At 39.7% G+C, this 19601-nt stretch overlaps 1 protein-coding gene across 1 annotated transcript in view; it reads right to left on the bottom strand.

Moving 5' to 3' along the window:
* LOC139389876 (3',5'-cyclic-AMP phosphodiesterase 4D-like) overlaps positions 1 to 17348 on the bottom strand; it is a 286348-nt gene extending 269000 nt beyond the window's left edge. The window contains exon 1 of the mRNA XM_071136880.1: positions 17116 to 17348. Within this exon, the coding sequence (XP_070992981.1) occupies positions 17116 to 17306 (191 nt within the window). The 5' untranslated portion in view covers positions 17307 to 17348. The remainder of the gene's footprint in view (positions 1 to 17115) is intronic.
* Between the last annotated feature and the right edge of the window lie 2253 nt (positions 17349 to 19601).

Genomic DNA, 19601 nt, shown 5'->3' on the forward strand with positions numbered 1-19601 from the left:
CTTTATTCATGGCTGTGTTCTTAGGCAAAATTGTGAGTGAGTCCACTCATTTGGCTGAGGAGCAACCCCACACATGAATGGTCTCAGGATGCTTTACTGTTGGCATGACACAGGACTGATGGTAGCACTCACCTTGTCTTCTCTGGACAAGCTTTTTTCCGGATGCCCCAAACAATCGAAAAGCGGATTCATCAGAGAAAATGACTTTACCCCAGTCCTCAGCAGTCCAATCCCTGTACCTTTTGTAGAATATCAGTATGTCCCTGATGTTTTTCCTGGAGAGAAGTGGCTTCTTTGCTGCACTTCTTGACACCAGGCCATCCTCCAAAAGTCTCCGCCTGTGTGTGCAGATGCACTCACACCTGCCTGCTGCCATTCCCGAGCAAGCTCTGTACTGGTGCTGCCCCAATCCCGCAGCTGAATTAACTTTAGGAGACGGTCCTGGAGCTTGCTGGACTTTCTTGGGCGCCCTGAAGCCTTCTTCACAACAATTGAAACACTCTCCTTGAAGTTCTTGATGATCCAATTAATAGTCGATTTAGGCTCAATCTTACTGGCAGCAATAGTCTTGCCTGTGAAGCCCTTTTTGTGCAAAGCAATGATGATGGCACGTGTTTCCTTGCAGGTAACCATGGTTGGCAGAGGAATAACAATGATTCCAAGCACCACCCTCCCTTTGAAGCTTCCAGTCTGTTACTCTAACTCAGTCAGCATGACAGAGTGATCTCCAGCCTTGTCCTCGTCAACACTCACATCTGTGTTAACAAGAGAATCATTGACATGATGTCAGCTGGTCCTTTTGTGGCAGGGCTGAAATGCAGTGGAAATGTTTTTGGGGGATTCAGTTCATTTGCATGGCTTTGCAATTAATTGCAATTCATCTTATCACTCTTCATAACATTCTGGAGTATATGCAAATTGCCATCTTACAAACTGAGGTAGCAGACTTTGTGAAAATTAATATTTGTTTCACCATTCTCAAAACTTTTGGCCACGACTGTAGTGAAGTAAAAGTAAAAGTTGCCAAAAATATAAATAGTAAAGTAAAGTACAGATATCCCCAAAAATAACTTAAGTGGTACTTTTAAGTATTTTTAATTAAGTACTTTACACCACTGTATGTAAGTTGATTATACAGACAATTTGAACATTTCAACTATTTATTTTCTCACAAAAACAAGAATTGATGCAATTCACCTCTCCTCAACCCTCATCCAGGAAAGACTGGCATGCATGTTGTTGATGTTAGTTCGATATGGGCAAGGCGTGCTGCTCTGTTTTGAGCCAGCTGCAGCTTTGCTAGGTCTTTCTTTGCTGCACTTACCAGACAGTAATCTAGATGGGACACAACCTGACCTCAGAGCATTTCGTATTATTCTGTATGTAAATTGGAGACACTCCATTTAGTATGATTTGTTATGTTTCGTACGTATTAATTTGTGGATGTCTGAAAATGTAGAGTTTCCATCAACCTCACTTGCGCTGCGCAATATAATATCAAAGAACACCACCATTCGCAGGTAGAGCAGTGGGTGAAACCATTCACTTCAGAAAAGGGTAGCTATTATTAAGGTTTTCTAACATTATGTGTTGTCGAATTCATAAAAATATTTACTGCCATTGTAGTAAGGTTGACAACACGAGAGGTCTTCAGACTTACCTTTTTTATATTATTTTCCTTGAAATAACAAATAGTGGATTTTGAGTGCTTCTCCCCTATTTGAAAAGTTGGTCTGCCTGCTCTTCAGTCTGACAGAGATGTTCTGAGAGCAGGTTCGTGTCCACTTCCTCTGTGCATAAAAACTGTTTAAAACTGTATAACACAATAGTGACTTTTGAAAACTGGTTCCTATATCCCCAAAGTCATTAGAGAATGTGACTATGTACATATTTATGTTGCTGTTAATGTATTTAATCCCTATTTCGGCAAGTTAATCAAATGTTTGCTGGTTTAGCTAGCCATGTTAATGAGGAGCTAACTAGCACCTTCAGTCAGTGCACTGTAATGTCACACTAGCTATTGCTAGCAGGTGATTTAGTGGTAATTCAAGGCTTCTTTAATGAAATATTAAGTGAATGTTTATTTTCTTACTCCCTTTAAAAGGTTTATTTAAAAAGGGTTGTACTTGTGCTCTGTATTTATGGATTGATGTCACTTCACATTGAGGGCATGTATCATTACTCTTGCTCCTATCTAAGAGATATCTTGTGTCCTATCTAACCAGTTAAAGTGTGGCTGTGATCATCCTGTCAATGCCTGTCATCAATGTTTGATATCTTTTACTGCAGATAAAAAACCAAGTCAACCTGAAGTGTGGGTGTCCATGTGCCTTTCTTCTGGGTGGTTATATGAAGTTGTTTACAGATATCCATCACCCAATTTGTATGATATGTTATGAAATACAATTCGTATCATATGTTACAAATTTGCAAAATGTACAATATGTTATGAATTTGCGAAAACGTGTAGGTTATGAATTCTAGCTAGGTGGCTAACGTTAGCTAGGCTAAGGGTTAGGGGTTAGTGTCACGCCCTGACCTTAGAGCCTTTTATGTCTCTATTTGGTTTGGTCAGGGTGTGATTTGGGTGCGCATTCTATGTTCTGTTTTCTATGTTTTTGTATTTCTATGTTTTGGCCGGGTATGGTTCTCAATCAGGGACAGCTGTCTATCGTTGTCTCTGATAGGGAATCATGCTTAGGCAGCCTTTTTCCCTTTTGTCTTTGTGGGAAGTTGTCTTTGTTAGGGGCACTATAGCCTTTGTAAGCTTCACGTCGTTTTTGTTATTTCTTGTTTTGTTGGCGACATTTTACTAAATAAAAGAAAATGTACGCTCACGACGCTGCACTTTGGTCCACTTCTTACAACGGCCGTGACAGGGTTACATTTAGGAGTTAGGGGCAGGTTTAGCTAAAATCTATAAGGTTAGGGTTAGCTAAAAAGTAGTAAGTAGTTGAAAAGTTGCTAATTGGCTAAAATGCTAAATTTGTTCGTGATGAGATTTGAACTCGCAACCTTTGGGTAATATACAGTATCAGTCAAAAGTTTGGACAAACTCACGCATTGCAGTGTTTTTCATTGTTTACTATTTTCTACATTGTTGAATAATAGTGAAGACATCAAAACTATGAAATAACACATATGGAATCATGTCATAACCAAAAGGTGTTAAACAAATCCAAATATATTTGAGATTATCTAAAGTAGCCACCCTTTACCTTGATGACAGCTTTGCACACTCTTGGCATTCTCTCATAATGTTGATGTCTTTACTATTATTCTACAATGTAGAAAATAGTAGGAATACAGAAAAACCCTTGAAAGAGTAGGTGTCCAAACTTTTGACTGGTACTGTATATGCTAATTTGAGTGCCCCGGATTTACATTTACTATGTTACGTCTAGTCTATGAGACCAGGCTGTGGAACTAGACCAGACCCTAAACAACTATTACAGTTGCCAGTAGGCCTAAGGAAACACATCCACTGGTAATCCCCCATCTGCAGTCCTTGGGCAAGTACTGTAACAATGGAATAGGAAAGCTATTAGAGCATACATAAAACATGAGACCTTGGCCACCTCCTTTTGACCACAACACAAATACAGTACAAAGGGATGGGTAAGTTAATGTCGTAACTGAATTGGTAATCAATCCAAATGTTGCTTTTCTCTGATCCTTGTTAATGGAATCAATATAGGGGGAATCAAAATGTCATAGAATATGATTAGAATGTGAATCAAGTGTTCAATCTCTTTGATCATTGTTCATGGAATCAAAACCATCACCTTTGAAGGTGGAAAACAGGAGAGGGATGTTAAAATATGTCCCCTTTTTTTTATTGTTTTTATTGTTTTATTGTTTAAAATAATATATTGCTATTGTATGCATTGCACAGTTTTTGTTTGCTTTTTGGATCATAAAAATACTTACTGTATATGACTGTATCTTTTGACATTTAACAGACACTCGTATCCAGAGCAACTTACAGAAGCAATTAGGGTTAAGCTCCTTGCTCATGGGCACTGACAGATATTTTGAAGTCGGCTCTGGGATTCGAAACAGTGGCCTTTTGGTTACTGGCCCAGCGCTCTTAACCGCTAGGCTACCTAGCGACCATGGGCAGACAAACTACATTTGTTTCATTGTAGTTCATATTTGTGTTGTGTCCAGTGTCATTTCTCCACACAGACTAATAGGGGATGGATGGGACCTAGGTTGTGACTCAGACTCCAGAGAGGAGAGAGCTCCTTCTACCACCGCCACCATGACATTGCTTTTGGCACATTTTCCATTTCTTTGTTATTTTTTTCCTTCAAACCCGTGAGAGGACTTTCAGTCAAATCGCAGTGTGTTCTTTCCTCCTCTCCCCCTGCTTGATTCGAGCCCATTACACTGCAAACTAACTGGCCAGGGGCTGACATTTTTTCAACGGCAATAGCACGAACACTATCTCTTCAGAAATAGGCTTGTGACAGAGCAGTGGTTGCTATGCACATGCTGTTGGCGAGGACAGGGGTATGACAGACTCTCCCATTTAAGAAGTGCCTGGTCTTTCTTTCTCCGTCCTGGTATGGTTTAGCTGTAAACCTATCCCAGTTCAGACACTTCACTATTGCGTTGTTCAAATAACACCTTAACTTGAACTTGGAAGCGGTAAAGTCTTCCAATATTCCAATATTATTATAAATGAACCAAGCTTGAAAATGAGCTAAGACGTCCCACAATCTGGTCTTTGTTAGAATTCTCAAAAATGTTCTTCCCTGTTGTCCATAGGGAAGATAATACAAGGCATAGAAATGAATAAGGATATGATAAAAGGCTTGTTACTATACTGAATAAATCAATCCTGAAAACGCATTGATGTCATATCACACCATTTTAACAAAGCTTCCCCTCCACATTTGCCTATATCATATTTCTGTCAGAAGCAATCATAATTAAACACTCTTAGAAACAATGTTGAAAAGTGGATCATGTTGGCTAACTTCGCTAGGTAGGCCTACATTGGTTGGAGAAAAAAGTACATTAGTTCTACTTATATGTTTAGCCAGCTATACAAAGTTTCTACCGGTTCCTTGCAAAGTAAACATTATCAACTAACTGTAGGCTACATAGGCAAATGTGCCCTTCTGCTGCTTGAAAGGCAGAGCCCACAAAATATGGGAAATTAACTTCAACCACTCACACTTGTCAGGTATAGTTTAATTTGATTTTATATCACTCAAATATCCAATTCATGGTGGCCAATATTGAGAGATATCTTGAGGCTACCCTATGTATCTGAAATTATATGATTGACATTTACTGATCATGAAAAGCATGCAGTTACTTGCTGTATAACTCTGATGATAGAGATAAATGTGTGCATTTGTTTTGTATGTAATAATCTGACATTTGTATGTCTGACTATGCTTTTCAAGCAGTGATGATATTACAACCAAATAGTTAACATTTATTTAACAATCCCTTGAAAACAGCACACAGTTCTACACTTTACACCACGTGTCAAACTCATTCCAAGGAGGGCCAAGTGTCTGTGGGTTTTCGTTCCACCCTTGTACTTGATTTATGAATTAAGGTCACTAATTAGTAAGGAACTCCCTCACCTGGTTGTCTAGGTCTTAATTAATAGGAAAAAACAAAAACCTTCAGACACTCAGCCCTCCGTGGAATGAGTTTGACACGCATGCTCGACACCTTATTGTGACACTTGATCCAAGCGTTCTGGACTCACAACGTTGGCTAGCTACTTCCAAAAACAAAGAGAGAACACCTCACCCTGATCATTTTACTCGCCCTAGCAGAGCTAGTTAGGGGTTTTTATGTTATCCAGAGCATTGGTGACTAACTGCTGCAGGCAACATTTTAATTACGCTTTTTTTGCGACGTTTACTGACACCGGCCATATCCACTATGAAACAGGGCCTTATTTCACTGATTCCGAAGCCTGATAAAGACCCTTCTCTCATTGACAATTGGAGACCAATTACTTTATTAAATACTGATTACAAATTGATTGCTCTGCTTTATGCCAAAAGATTAAAGAAAGGAATAGATACCATTATAAATGAGACTCAAACAGGATTTATGAAGGGCCGTCACATAAGCTCTAACATTCGTTTAGTCTTGGACCTTATAGATTATTCAGATGCAATTGACTCAGATGCGGTTGTCCTATTTCTGGACTTCTGTAAAGCCTTTGACACAATTGAACATGAATTTCTCTTTAGGTCTCTTAAACTTTTTGGATTTGGTGAACATTTTATTAAAGTAATTTGCATGTTTTACAAAGATATAAATAGTTCTGTGCCACTAAACCTTAATACTTCCAAAAGATTTAGTATCAACAGAAGTGTACGACAGGGATGCCCAATTTCGCCATTTTTATTCATTTTGGTTGTGGAACTTCTATCTCTAGATATTCTGAATGAAGCATAATTTGTATGGCTTAACCATTTTTAACAAAGAAATCAAAATTTCCCAACTGGCTGATGATACTACTCTTCTTAAGAGACAAAGACCAGGTCTCACATGCCCTTAATGCTATAACTGCATTTTCTATTGCATCAGGATTACAACTGAATGTTTCTAAATGTGAAATCTTATGTTTATTTGACTCTGATGATAAAGAAATTGAAAATATTCCTGTAAAGGACTGTGTTAAATATTTAGGAATACATCTGTCAAAAAACCACTTAGTCAGACAACATTTGAATTTCTCTCCTAAAATTAAGAGAACTAAAAATATATTTAATAATTGGCTACAAAGAGATCTTTCTATACTTGGGAGAGTACTTCTGTCCAAGGCAGAGGGACTGTCTCGTTTTGTGTACCCCTCCTTATCGTTATGTGTAAATCCAGCTACTTGTAAAGAGATCAATAAGACCTTTCTTGACTTCATGTGGAAAAATAAGTCTCACAAACTAAAAAAATATGTCCTTTCTAACCAAAGAGCTGAAGGCGGTCTAGAAGTGTTGGACTTTGTTGACATAAATAACACTTTCAAGATAAACTGGTTTTTACTGAAATGTAATTATATTCCTGAAAGATTACCTGCTAAATTGGCTAGGTTTCACCAACAAGCTTTACTGGCCTTGAAAATATGTTTCCTGCACAATGTTTCCCATCATAAAGCTCTTTTGTGGAATAATTCAGATATAACTGTAAGGAATAAGTCATTGTTCTACCCCAGCTGGCATGAGAGGAATATTGACTTTGTCCTTGATATTTTTGACAACAAAGGTAATATTCTCACATATGAACAATTTATAACATTGAAAGAGTTTCCAATACCTTTCAGAGAGTTTATTTCTGTGATCAAAGCCGTTCCCAGTGGTCTAACTACACTTATGAAAACTCATCTTAATTTTGGGAATGATCACAAAGTTTATCCAGAACTCAGATTGGAAGGCGTGGGCTTACTTGAGAAATCTTGTTGTAATATGACAAATTCTTCATTCACAAAACCAATTTACACCGAGAGGAAAGTTTTTCTGGAACATGCTTATTTCTGACATTGTCTGGAAAAATGCATGGTTAAGACCTTACAAATACTGTATACCAAACAAAGTTAAGGAAGTGCACTTCAACATTTTGCATAAGATATATCCATGTAATTCTATGATGTCCATATTTGTGGCTATTGATGATATCTGCGTTTTCTGTGAAAAAGAAGGTGAGAATCTGTCTCAATTGTTCTTTGAAAGTAAATTTGTGTCTGAATTTTGGGAAAACCTTGCAAAGTACTTATTTACCATTATGAACACTGCCTATAATTTTAACATAAAATATATAATATGTTACTATTGCAATGATAACAAAACCACTGAAATGATTGTTCATTTTTTTATTATTGTTGCCAAATACTTCATACACAAACAAAAATTCCAAAATTCTATACCAAAATTACACATTTTTCTGATTGAATTGAATGATCTTATTATAACAATAACAAAAAGAGTAACATCTTCATGAATCATTATAATAAGATATTTTCAGAGTGAATATAATTGCCCTTAAATAGTTTATTTTTGTATTATTTTATTTAGATTTTTTGTATGTTTGAGTATTGTTAATACCTGTGTTTGGTTTGCTACACATGTTTGATGTAGCAATGTAAGTTGATTTTTGTATTATGAATAATAAAAAATAAAATAAAAATAATAAAAATAATAATAACATTTTTTAAAAAACAACTGCTGTGTAACAAAAAAAAAAATACATTAAAAAAACACTGAAAATGGTCACTAGAGTATTCATTTTTGTTATTTATTTTTATTTATTTTTTATTCATAACACAAAATTCTACTTACATTGCTACATCAAACATGTCTAACAAACCAAACACAAGTATTAACAATACTCAAACATACAAAAAATCTAAATAAAATAATACAAAAATAAACTATTTAAGGGCAATTATATTCACTCTGAAAATATCTTATTGTATCACTAGAGTATTCATAGGTTGCACCTCCATCACTCTGTCACGTCATGCCATTGTTATGAACATTCTCAAGCTGCTCTTGGCCATAGTGGTTCCCAAAATGTGTGATAAGCCCAGCCATTCTAAACGGAGGCTAATTACTTTTGTCATCTAAATTACACTATATTGGCCTGTAAATACAATGACGTTGCTAAAGTAGGCAAATATTTAGTAGGAAACAACTTGCCATCATTATGTCATCAAATTTCCTTTAGACAGATGGCAATGTTGTCATTAGCTAGCAAAGTTTTTCAGAACTAGCTAAGAAAGCGAATGCTAGCTACCTGAAATTTGGTTGTCTCCCCTCAGTCTTAGCTAGCTAACTAACATTATACAGCATCTAAAGTCAATCTGGCGACATCAAAATTATGCATATGGTTTCGCTTCCAATTGTAGTATTTGCCTACTTTTGAAATGTAATTCTATTTCCAAGCCACTGTAATGGACTTTTGATTAAATATTCATTAGCACTCATTGATAACGCATTGTGTACAGCCGGGCATTAGTCCTAAAACAAATGTTTTAAACAATATTGTGACGAAATGTGCAACTCATGAATAGGAAGACACTCTGTCCTGTCGTTGTGTTCATAGAGGTGGTGACTTGGTCTCCATTTCATACCACTTGGTTACCAAAGAATGCTTCAGAACCAGCGAACTTAAAATAGCCTACTTTCTTAAAAGTTACAGAATAGTTGCTTTGAGAAAGGAAAATACTGCTACTACCTTGCAGTCGAATCAAGGTGCATATGCAAAATGGATATGCAAGAGAAATTCAGCCACTCTTTGGAGGAAAATTATAGTTGAATATAAAGTGCTTTTTTGACAGCTAACCTAAGAGATGGCTGCCACCCAATGCCGGATGCCTGATGCCTAAACTTTGACAACTATGTCATGACTATTTGATGGAACAGTGATTCGTGTACATGGAAAGACTTTAAAACAGAAACTATTACCACCTTGCCTAGGCCTACAGTGCTTGCGAAAGTATTCGGCCCCCTTGAACTTTGCGACCTTTTGCCACATTTCAGGCTTCAAACATAAAGATATAAAACTGTATTTTTTTGTGAAGAATCAACAACAAGTGGGACACAATCATGAAGTGGAACGATATTTAAAACTTTTTTAACAAATCAAAAACTGAAAAATTGGGCGTGCAAAATTATTCAGCCCCCTTAAGTTAATACTTTGTAGCGCCACCTTTTGCTGCGATTACAGCTGTAAGTCGCTTGGGGTATGTCTCTATCAGTTTTGCACATCGAGAGACTGACATTTTTTCCCATTCCTCCTTGCAAAACAGCTCGAGCTCAGTGAGGTTGGATGGAGAGCATTTGTGAACAGCAGTTTTCAGTTCTTTCCACAGATTCTCGATTGGATTCAGGTCTGGACTTTGACTTGGCCATTCTAACACCTGGATATGTTTATTTTTGAACCATTCCATTGTAGATTTTGCTTTATGTTTTGGATCATTGTCTTGTTGGAAGACAAATCTCCGTCCCAGTCTCAGGTCTTTTGCAGACTCCATCAGGTTTTCTTCCAGAATGGTCCTGTATTTGGCTCCATCCATCTTCCCATCAATTTTAACCATCTTCCCTGTCCCTGCCAAAGAAAAGCAGGTCCAAACCATGATGCTGCCACCACCATGTCTGACAGTGGGGATGGTGTGTTCAGGGTGATGCGCTGTGTTGCTTTTACGCCAAACATAACGTTTTGCATTGTTGCCAAAAAGTTCAATTTTGGTTTCATCTGACCAGAGCACCTTCTTCCACATGTTTGGTGTGTCTCCCAGGTGGCTTGTGGCAAACTTTAAACAACACTTTTTATGGATATCTTTGAGAAATGGCTTTCTTCTTGCCACTCACACATAAAGGCCAGATTTGTGCAATATACGACTGATTGTTGTCCTATGGATAGAGTCTCCCACCTCAGCTGTAGATCTCTGCAGTTCATCCAGAGTGATCATGGGCCTCTTGACTGCATCTCTGATCAGTCTTCTCCTTGTATGAGCTGAAAGTTTAGAGGGACGGCCAGGTCTTGGTAGATTTGCAGTGGTCTGATACTCCTTTCATTTCAATATTATCGCTTGCACAGTGCTCCTTGGGATGTTTAAAGCTTGGGAAATCTTTTTGTATCCAAATCCGGCTTTAAACTTCTTCACAACAGTATCTCGAACCTGCCTGGTGTGTTCCTTGTTCTTCATGATGCTCTCTGCGCTTTTAACGGACCTCTGAGACTATCACAGTGCAGGTGCATTTATACGGAGACTTGATTACACACAGGTGGATTGTATTTATCATCATTAGTCATTTAGGTCAACATTGGATCATTCAGAGATCCTCACTGAACTTCTGGAGAGAGTTTGCTGCACTGAAAGTAAAGGGGCTGAATAATTTTGCACGCCCAATTTTTCAGTTTTTGATTTGTTAAAAAAGTTTGAAATATCCAATAAATGTCGTTCCACTTCATGATTGTGTCCCACTTGTTGTTGATTCTTCACAAAAAAATACAGTTTTATATCTTTATGTTTGAAGCCTGAAATGTGGCAAAAGGTCGCAAAGTTCAAGGGGGCCGAATACTTTCGCAAGGCACTGTATATGATATCTGCCCATGGGCAATTCCATGGTAGTGGAATTACGCTGAGACTCTTATTTTTTACTTTAAAATGTATACCCCCCCAATTAACTATTGATTCTTAAAGTTGAACAAATCATAGATCTCTATGCACAAGGACTACTTTTAATAATTTCTACTGAACATTTTTATAGGAAGAACTGTGCAGATACAAAGTTTAAAACTGAGGAAGAATTTACCGTACTTCTGTTACCAAACTTTGCATCTGCACAGTTTTTCCAGTAAATGTTTTTTTTTACTGTGTCAATAGTTCAAAATAGTAATTGTAGCTAGCAATGCTGATGTTAGCTAGCAAAAAAAGCAGTTGTCTCCTCTCAATCTTAGCTAGCTAGCTATCGTTATGCTGCATCTAAAGTCAATCTGGAGATATCTTAATTATTACAAAAGGTTTTGCTCCAAGATTATTTGCCTCCTTTAGAAATTGAATTGAATTAACAAGCCACTGTAATGCACTTTTTATGAAATCTTCATCAGCAGTAGAATGCTCAGTCTGGCATTAGTCCTTATAGAATAACTATCTTCAAAGTAATGGCTCGGGGTGCCGGTTACAGAGGTGGGACCATGTCACTATTATTTGAGTCATAAGCAAGTCTCAAGTCACAAGATCAGAGTCTCAAGTCGATCTCAAGTAGAACAGGTAGAGTCTCGAGTCAAGTCGATGTTGTGCATTCTAAGGCCAAGTCAAGTCACAAGTTTTTTAACGTCAAGTCTCAAGTAAACAAATAATCTATACATGCAATGACTTGTTCAACTACAAGTCTTTGTCTATTTAATTAGGCTGCCAGAAAGCCCTTTTCATTATTTTGTCTAACATTTTGATTATGTAATTAATTGAACAAATTTCAAAAGCAAGTTTCATAAGTAGATTATCAATTTCAAGCAATTTTGTCATACCAAAAGACCAGTGGCCTATGCTAGTAATTGTTTCTTGGTGCCCCATTCATTGCTGGTGAGCTTGCAAAGTGAACCGTTCATATTCTTGATCACCAAACAATTTTTGGAGCTGAATATTTATTTATGGCATTCCTCTCTCCCTACAATTTGGCGTTTGTGCTGGACCCGATCATATAACCAACCGTATAGCAAATCAGCAATCTGTTAGCTCCGTGGTTCTCAAACATTTTGACCTGCCACCCCAAAAAAGTAGTGGTTCAAAGCCTGCGATGCCCCACGAGCTTAGAGGGCGAACACGCACGCACAATGTGGCTTGTCAGTCATTACAGCCACAAACGGTGATACGTTTTCAAAATGCAAGATACAGAAATAAACTGCGTTATACACCTGCATTTTGAGCTGAAAACAGGAAGATGTTTTGAGTAGAGGGTGCTGAGTGGGGGGGGGGGGGATTTGTGGAATTTCTTTCCATGGCTGTATCACATCCGGCCGTGATTGGGAGTCACATAGGGCTGCGCACAATTGGCCCAGCGACGTCCGGGTTTGGCCGGGGTAGGCCGTCATTGTAAATAATAATTTGTTCTTAACTGACTTGCCTTGTTAAATAAAGGTTCAATGTAAAAAAAAATGTTTTTAAATGAATGCGTTTGAGCCAGTCAGTTGTGTTGTGACAAGGTAGGGGTGGTATACAGAAGATGGCCATATTTAGTAAAAGGCAATATTATGGCAAGAAAAGCTCAAATAAGCAAAGAGAAATGACAGTCCATCATTACTTTAAGACATGAAGGTCAGTCAATACGGAACATTTCAAGAACTTTGAAAGTGCAGTCGTAAAAACCATCAAGCTCTATGATGAAACTGGCTCTCATGAGGACCGCCACAGGAAAGGAAGACCCAGAGTTACCTCTGCTGCAGAGAGTAAGAGTTTAGAGTAAGAGTTAACTGCACCTCAGATTGCAGCCCAAATGAATGCTTCATAGAGTTCAAGTAACAGACACATCTCAACATCAACTGTTCAGACAAAACTGAGTGAATCGGGCCTTCATGGTCGAATTGCTGCAAAGAAACCACTACTAAAGGACACAAATAATAAGAAGAGACTTGCATGGGCCAAGAAACATGAGCAATGGACATTAGACCGGTGGAAATCTGTCCTTTGGTCTGATCAGTCCAAATTTGATATTTTTGGTTCCAACGCGGTGTCTTTGTGAGACTTAATATTCTTTGCATGTGTGGTTCCCACAGTGAAGCATGGAGGAGAAGGTGTGATGGTGTGGGGGTGCTTTGCTTGTGACACTGTCAGGGATTTATTTAGAATTCAAGGCACAATTAACCAGCATTGCTAACACAGCATTCTGCAGCGATACGCCATCCCATCTGGTTTGCACTTAGTAGGACTATGATTTGTTTTTCAACAGGACAATGACCCAATACATCTCCAGAATGTGTAAGGGCTATTTGACCAAGAAGGAGAGTGATGGAGTGCTGCATCAGATGACCTGGCCTCCACAATCACCCCACCTCAACCCAATTGAGATGGTTTGGGATGAGTTGGACCGCAGAGTGAAGGAAAAGCAGCCAACAAGTGCTCAGCATATGTGTGAACTCCTTCAAGACTATTGGAAAAGCATTCCAGGTGGAGCTGGTTGAGAGAATGCCAAGAGTGTGCAAAGCTGTCATCAAGGCAAAGGGTGGCTTCTTTGAAGAATCTCAAATATAAAATAAAGGTTGATTTGTTTAAAACCTTTCTGGTTACTACATAATTCCATATGTGTACTTTCATAGTTTTGATGTATTCACTATTATTCTACAATGTATAAAATAGTGAAAATAAAGAAAAACCCTGAAATGAGTAGGTGTTTCCAAACTTTTGACTGGTACTGTATACACAGTTGAAGTCGTAAGTTTACATACATTAGGTTGGAGTCATTAAAACTTGTTTTTTAACCACTCCACACATTTATTGTTAACAAACTATAGTTTTGGCAAGTCGGTTAGGACATCTACTTTGTGCATGACACAAGACAGATTATTTCACTTATAATTCACTGTATCACAATTCCAGTGGGTCAAAAGGTTACATACACTAAGTTGACTGTGCCTTTAAACAGCTTGGGAAATTCCAGAAAATGATGTTATGGCTTTAGAAGCTTCTGATAGGCTAATTAACATAATTTGAGTCAATTGGAGGTGTACCTGTGAATGTATTTCAAGGCCTACCTTCAACATCATGGGAAAATCAAAAGAAATCAACCAAGACCTCAGAAAAAATTGTAGACCCCCACAAGTCTGGTTCATCCTTGGGAGCAATTTCCAAATGCCTGAAGGTACCACATTCTTCTGTACAAACTTCCAGTACGCAAGTATAAACCCCATGGGACCATGCAGCCTTCATACCACTCAGGAAGGAGACGCGTTCTATCTCCTAGAGATGAACGTACTTTGGTGCGAAAAGTGCAAATCAATCCAAGAACAACAGCAAAGGACCTTGTGAAGTTGCTGGAGGAGACAGGTACAAAAGTATCTATATATCCATAGTAAAACGAGTCCTATATCAACATAACCTGAAAGGCTGCTCAGCAAGGAAGAAGCTACTGCTCCAAAACCGCCATAAAAAAGCCAGACTACGGTTTGCAACCGCGCATGTGGACAAAGATCGTACTTTTTGGAAAAATGTAATCTGGTCTCATGAAACAACAATAGAACTGTTTGCAAGCCGAAGAACACTATCCCTACCGTGAAGCATGGGGGTGGCAGCATCATGTTGTGGGGGTGCTTTGCGGCAGGACTGGTGCACTTCACAAAAAAGATGGCTTCCTGAGGACGGAAAATTACGTGGATATATTGAAGCAACATCTCAAGACATCAGTCAGGATGTTAAAGCTTGGTTGCAAATGGGTCTTCCAAATGGACAGTGACCCCAAGCATACTTTCAAAGTTGTGGCAAAATGGCTTAAGGACAACAAAGTCAAGTTATTGGAGTGGCCATCACAAAGCTCCTGACCTCGATCCTATGGAAAATTTGTGTGCAGAACTGAAAAAGTGTGTATCGAGCAAGGTGGCCTACAACCTGACTCGGTTACACCAGTTCTGTCAGGAGGAATGGGCCAAAATTCACCCAACTTATTGTGGGAAGCTTGTGTAAGGCTACCCGAAACGTTTGACACAAGTTAAACAATCTAATGGCAATGCTACTAAATCTAATTGAGAGTATGTAAACTTCTGACCCACTGGGAATGTGATTAAAGCAGAAAAAAAATCATTCTCTCTACTCTGCTTTTGTCTCCGTCATTCTGCCTCATGTGGACGTTCTTCCTCAGGCATTTCAGCTGCTTCATCCCTTTGATCTTCGTTGTGGCTCATCCTACCGGGTTTTGGTGCGTGGCAGCACCTATTCTCCCTCAGGATGTTGAAAAGGTTTGGCATGGGCCCTCAAATAGCGATTTATAGCTGCCCCATTGAGAGCATCTGGACTGGCTGCGTCACCGCTTGGTATGGCAACAGCATCGCCCTCGATCGCACGGAGCTACAGAGGCTGGTTCGGGCAGCCAAGGAACATCACCAGAAGGCCCGGAAAATTGTTAAAGACTCCAGCCACCCAAGCCATAGACTGTTCTTTCTGCTTCCGCACGGCATTTGGTGTCAAGTCTCACACCAACAGGCTCCTGAACATCTTCAATCCCCAAGCCATAACACTGCTAGATAGCTAACAGAATGGCTACACAGACTATTTGAGTTGTATTTATATTTTTGCACAGTCTCTATGCACACTCACTGACACTCCAACACACACATAACATGCACACACTGATACTGACTCTACACTCACGCACACACAAACACATACAATCATTATTTATGCTGCTGCTACTCTGTTTATCATATAACCTGATGTCTAGTCACCCTACACCTATCTACCTCTATCACAACAGTATCCCTGGACATTTTAAATATAGTATTGGAACTAACTCTGTTTATAGCTTCTTACTTTCTCGTGTTCTTATTTCTTGTGTGTTTTTGTTCTACCTTGTGTTATTTTTAGTGCTACGTTGATATTGATTACTGCATTGTTGGGTATGGAGCTTGCAAGAAAGGCATTTCACTGTACTTGTGCACGTGAAATTAAAACTTTACAATTTATAAGGTAATGACTCAGGACATTGGTTATAAAATTAACGCTTCTTTTAGTAATAAAACATGTTCACGTTACATTTTACCACTCTAGATTCTACAAAACTATAAAGAAAGCTGCTAGCGAAAGCCAGGCTAATCACTTGTCACTTGTTCATAAGTGGAGCGTTCTCACTTCCACTTCCTGTCTCGAAGCATTCTGGTACTTGCAGTCAATAGCGTAATCCAATACTATCCAATGCAACAGAAATGTACACAGTGCTCTCAATCTCCATCACATGAATTCTAATACAATTAGTCATTGTGCATAGAGTTGTACGGTTTGTTTAAACTCAGCTTAGTTCTGCTACCATGGATTTGCCCTCATGCTGTCTTCATCTATCTGGATGAAAGCATTTTGACATGCTGGAACATTGGTACAAACGACATCATCGTCCTCAGCAGTTGGATGAGAGCCATTGTGTCAAGCCATTGGACGTTGTAATGTTTGTAACTGGTTGTTGATGAAGACGACAGATTTCATGATGAGTGGAGCAAGGTGTCATATAGCCCAGGGACTCTGTCCATTCTATGAATTCTAATTACATGGTCCTACATTCTTCTCTCAGTCCCATATTACAAAGACATTGCCTGGCCACAAAGCACCTGCTAAGGCCACAAAGCACCTGCCAAACTTGATGTGATCAAAATATTTTCCAGATCCGTATATTGTGTCCTTGGTAATGAAACCAGTCAATTACTGGAAAAGAGATCTTTATTAGAAATACACTGATGATTCAGACTTCAGTAAACAAGTGAGTCAGGGTTCACTTCAATATCTACCAAAAACACACAGAAAACGAAGGGCTATATTTGTATAACTGTTGCTCATCCAAAACGACGAAGCACTCTTCCCATTCAGCCCGACAGTTTAAACATTCATTGCATTTGATCAAAACTAACAAGGGAACAAACAAACATACACACACTTCTCACCTGCTGGTGTCAGCGGAGGTGATGGCAATGAGTGGCGGGGTGCGTAGAGCCAGTGTGGTCGGTCGTGGTGGGAACATGACCGTGTCTGGTTCAGGTTTGTAGTTGCAGTAGTACTGCTCAGCCTGCCTGAAGGCCAGAGGGGGCAGCTGGATGGTGCGACAGGACAGTCTCCGGACCAGAAAGGTTTCCATATAGGAGACGGGCCCCAGCTCTGGAGAGTCTGACAAATCATCTGACACCTGGGACAGAGGAGAGGAGAGACAGGTGTTTAGGGAGAGATATACAGAGAGCAGAGAGAAAGAACCTACCCACTGGTCAAAAACTGGTTGAATCAATGTTGTTTCCAACAAAAATTCAATGTGATGACGTTGAATCAACGTGGCAAACTGATTGGATTTGCAAAAAGTCATCAACGTAAGGGAATGTTGTATTTTTTTCACCCAACTTTGAACCCAAATCCATTGACATGGTGAAATGTTTTGTTGATTTCATGTTGATTTCACAAATCAAAACCAGATGTGGATCTGACATCTGTGCCCACTGTGTATGTACTTGTGAATCCATTAGTTCTTATCGATGCATTCAAATTAATTATGGCCCTCAATTCAAACTATTTACAGTTGCACTGTAGTGCCGTCATGTAAAGCTTTACCGGTCAGGAGTGTCTTCAACTTATAGACAATCACACAACCCTGTCCATACCAAAGAATAGAATTGGCAGAATACGAGAGGCGTCACCCGGTGTCCCACCCGGGCGAGCCTGACGGGCCGGCCGAGGCATGGGCACTGGACAAGCCGGCTGTGGCATAGAAGCCCGATGAACCGGCATAGGCATGGGAGCCTGGAAAACCTGCTCAAGCGTGGGAGCCTGATTATCCAGCTGAGGGGTGAAACCCTGACGATTCAGCTGAGGGGTGAAAGCCTGACGATTCAGCTAAGGCATGAGAGCCTGATGGGCCGGCTGAAGCATGACGTGGGGTGGGAACCTGCCGAGCCCATCGAGGCAAGAAGACCTCTCGAGCCAACTAAGGCTTGTAAGACCAACGAGCTAGCTGAGGCACCCCAGATTCCCTCTGCGATGGCACCCGGACCTGACATCACCAACCAAAACCAAAACCTAAACCCGTGATGTTTATTTTAGTGTTATCATCATTCTGTAAGGATTGACGCTGGTAAACGAGAATCAGGTACAGGGAGAACATTTATTTTGTTTATTTTATTTTTTTACCTTTATTTATCTAGGCAAGTCAGTTAAGAACAAATTCTTATTTTTAATGACGGCCTAGGAACAGTGGGTTAACTGCCTGTTCAGGGGCAGAACGACAGATTTGTACCTTGTCAGCTCGGGGGCTTGAACTTGCAACCTTCCGGTTACTACCACTAGGCTACCCTGAGCAACAGACATGAAACAGGAAAGGACAGCGTCTGGACAGGGGAGAAAATAACAACATCAATGCTGACACAGGGAACAAATGGGGGAGCAGACAGTTCTAGACGTGGCAATCAACAAAGTCCAGGTGAGTCCAATGAGTGTTGCTGCGCGTAATGATGGTGTACATAATGAAAGACAGGCAGGGAGAACGGGAGCAGGCGTGACATTTCACAGCAAAAACCAATCCATGAGGTCGAAGGAAAAATGTCAGTAGAGCTTTGAGACAGGATTGTGTCGAGGCACGGATCTGGCAAATGGTTCCCAAAAAATTCTGCAGCATCGAAGGTTCCCAAGAACACAGTGGCCTCCACCATTCTTAAATGGAAGGAGTTTGGAACCACCAAAACTCTTCCTAGAACATGATGCTCCAGTCTGACAGAGCTCCAGAGTTCCTCTGTGGAGATGGCCACACTACCACAAGGGCCTGATTGTTTGGTTTGGTGGAGTTCTACAGAGATGGTTGTCCTTCTGGAAGGTTCTCCCATCTCCACAGAGGAACTCTGGAGCTCTGTCAAGGTGACCATCGGGTTCTTGGTTACCTCCCTGACCAAGGCCCTTCTCTCTCTATTGCTCAGTTTGGCCAGGCGGCCAGCTCTAGGATGAGTCTTGGTGGTTCCAAACTTCTTCCATTTAAGAATGATGGAGGCCACTGTGCTCTTGGGGACCTTCAATGCTGCAGAAATGTTTTGATACCCTTCCACAGATCTGTGCCCCGACACAATCCTGTCTCGGCGCTGTACGTAATATTCATTCGACCTCATGACTTGGTTTTTGCTCTGGCATGCACTATCAACAGTGGGACCACATATAGACAGGTGTGTGCCTTTCCAAATCATGTCCAATCAATTGAATTTACCACAGGTGGACTCCAATCAAGTTGTAGACACATCTCAAGGAAGATCAATGGAAACAAGATGCACCAGAGCTCAATTTCGAGTCTCATAGCAAAGGGTTTGAATACACACAATACTAAAAATGTCTAAAAACCTGTTTTTGCTTTGTCGTTATTGGGTATTGTGTGTAGATGGATGTGGACAATGTTTTATTTCATCCA

The sequence above is a fragment of the Oncorhynchus clarkii genome, chromosome 30, assembly GCF_045791955.1.
Source record: "Oncorhynchus clarkii lewisi isolate Uvic-CL-2024 chromosome 30, UVic_Ocla_1.0, whole genome shotgun sequence".
NCBI classification, from domain to species: domain Eukaryota; kingdom Metazoa; phylum Chordata; class Actinopteri; order Salmoniformes; family Salmonidae; genus Oncorhynchus; species Oncorhynchus clarkii.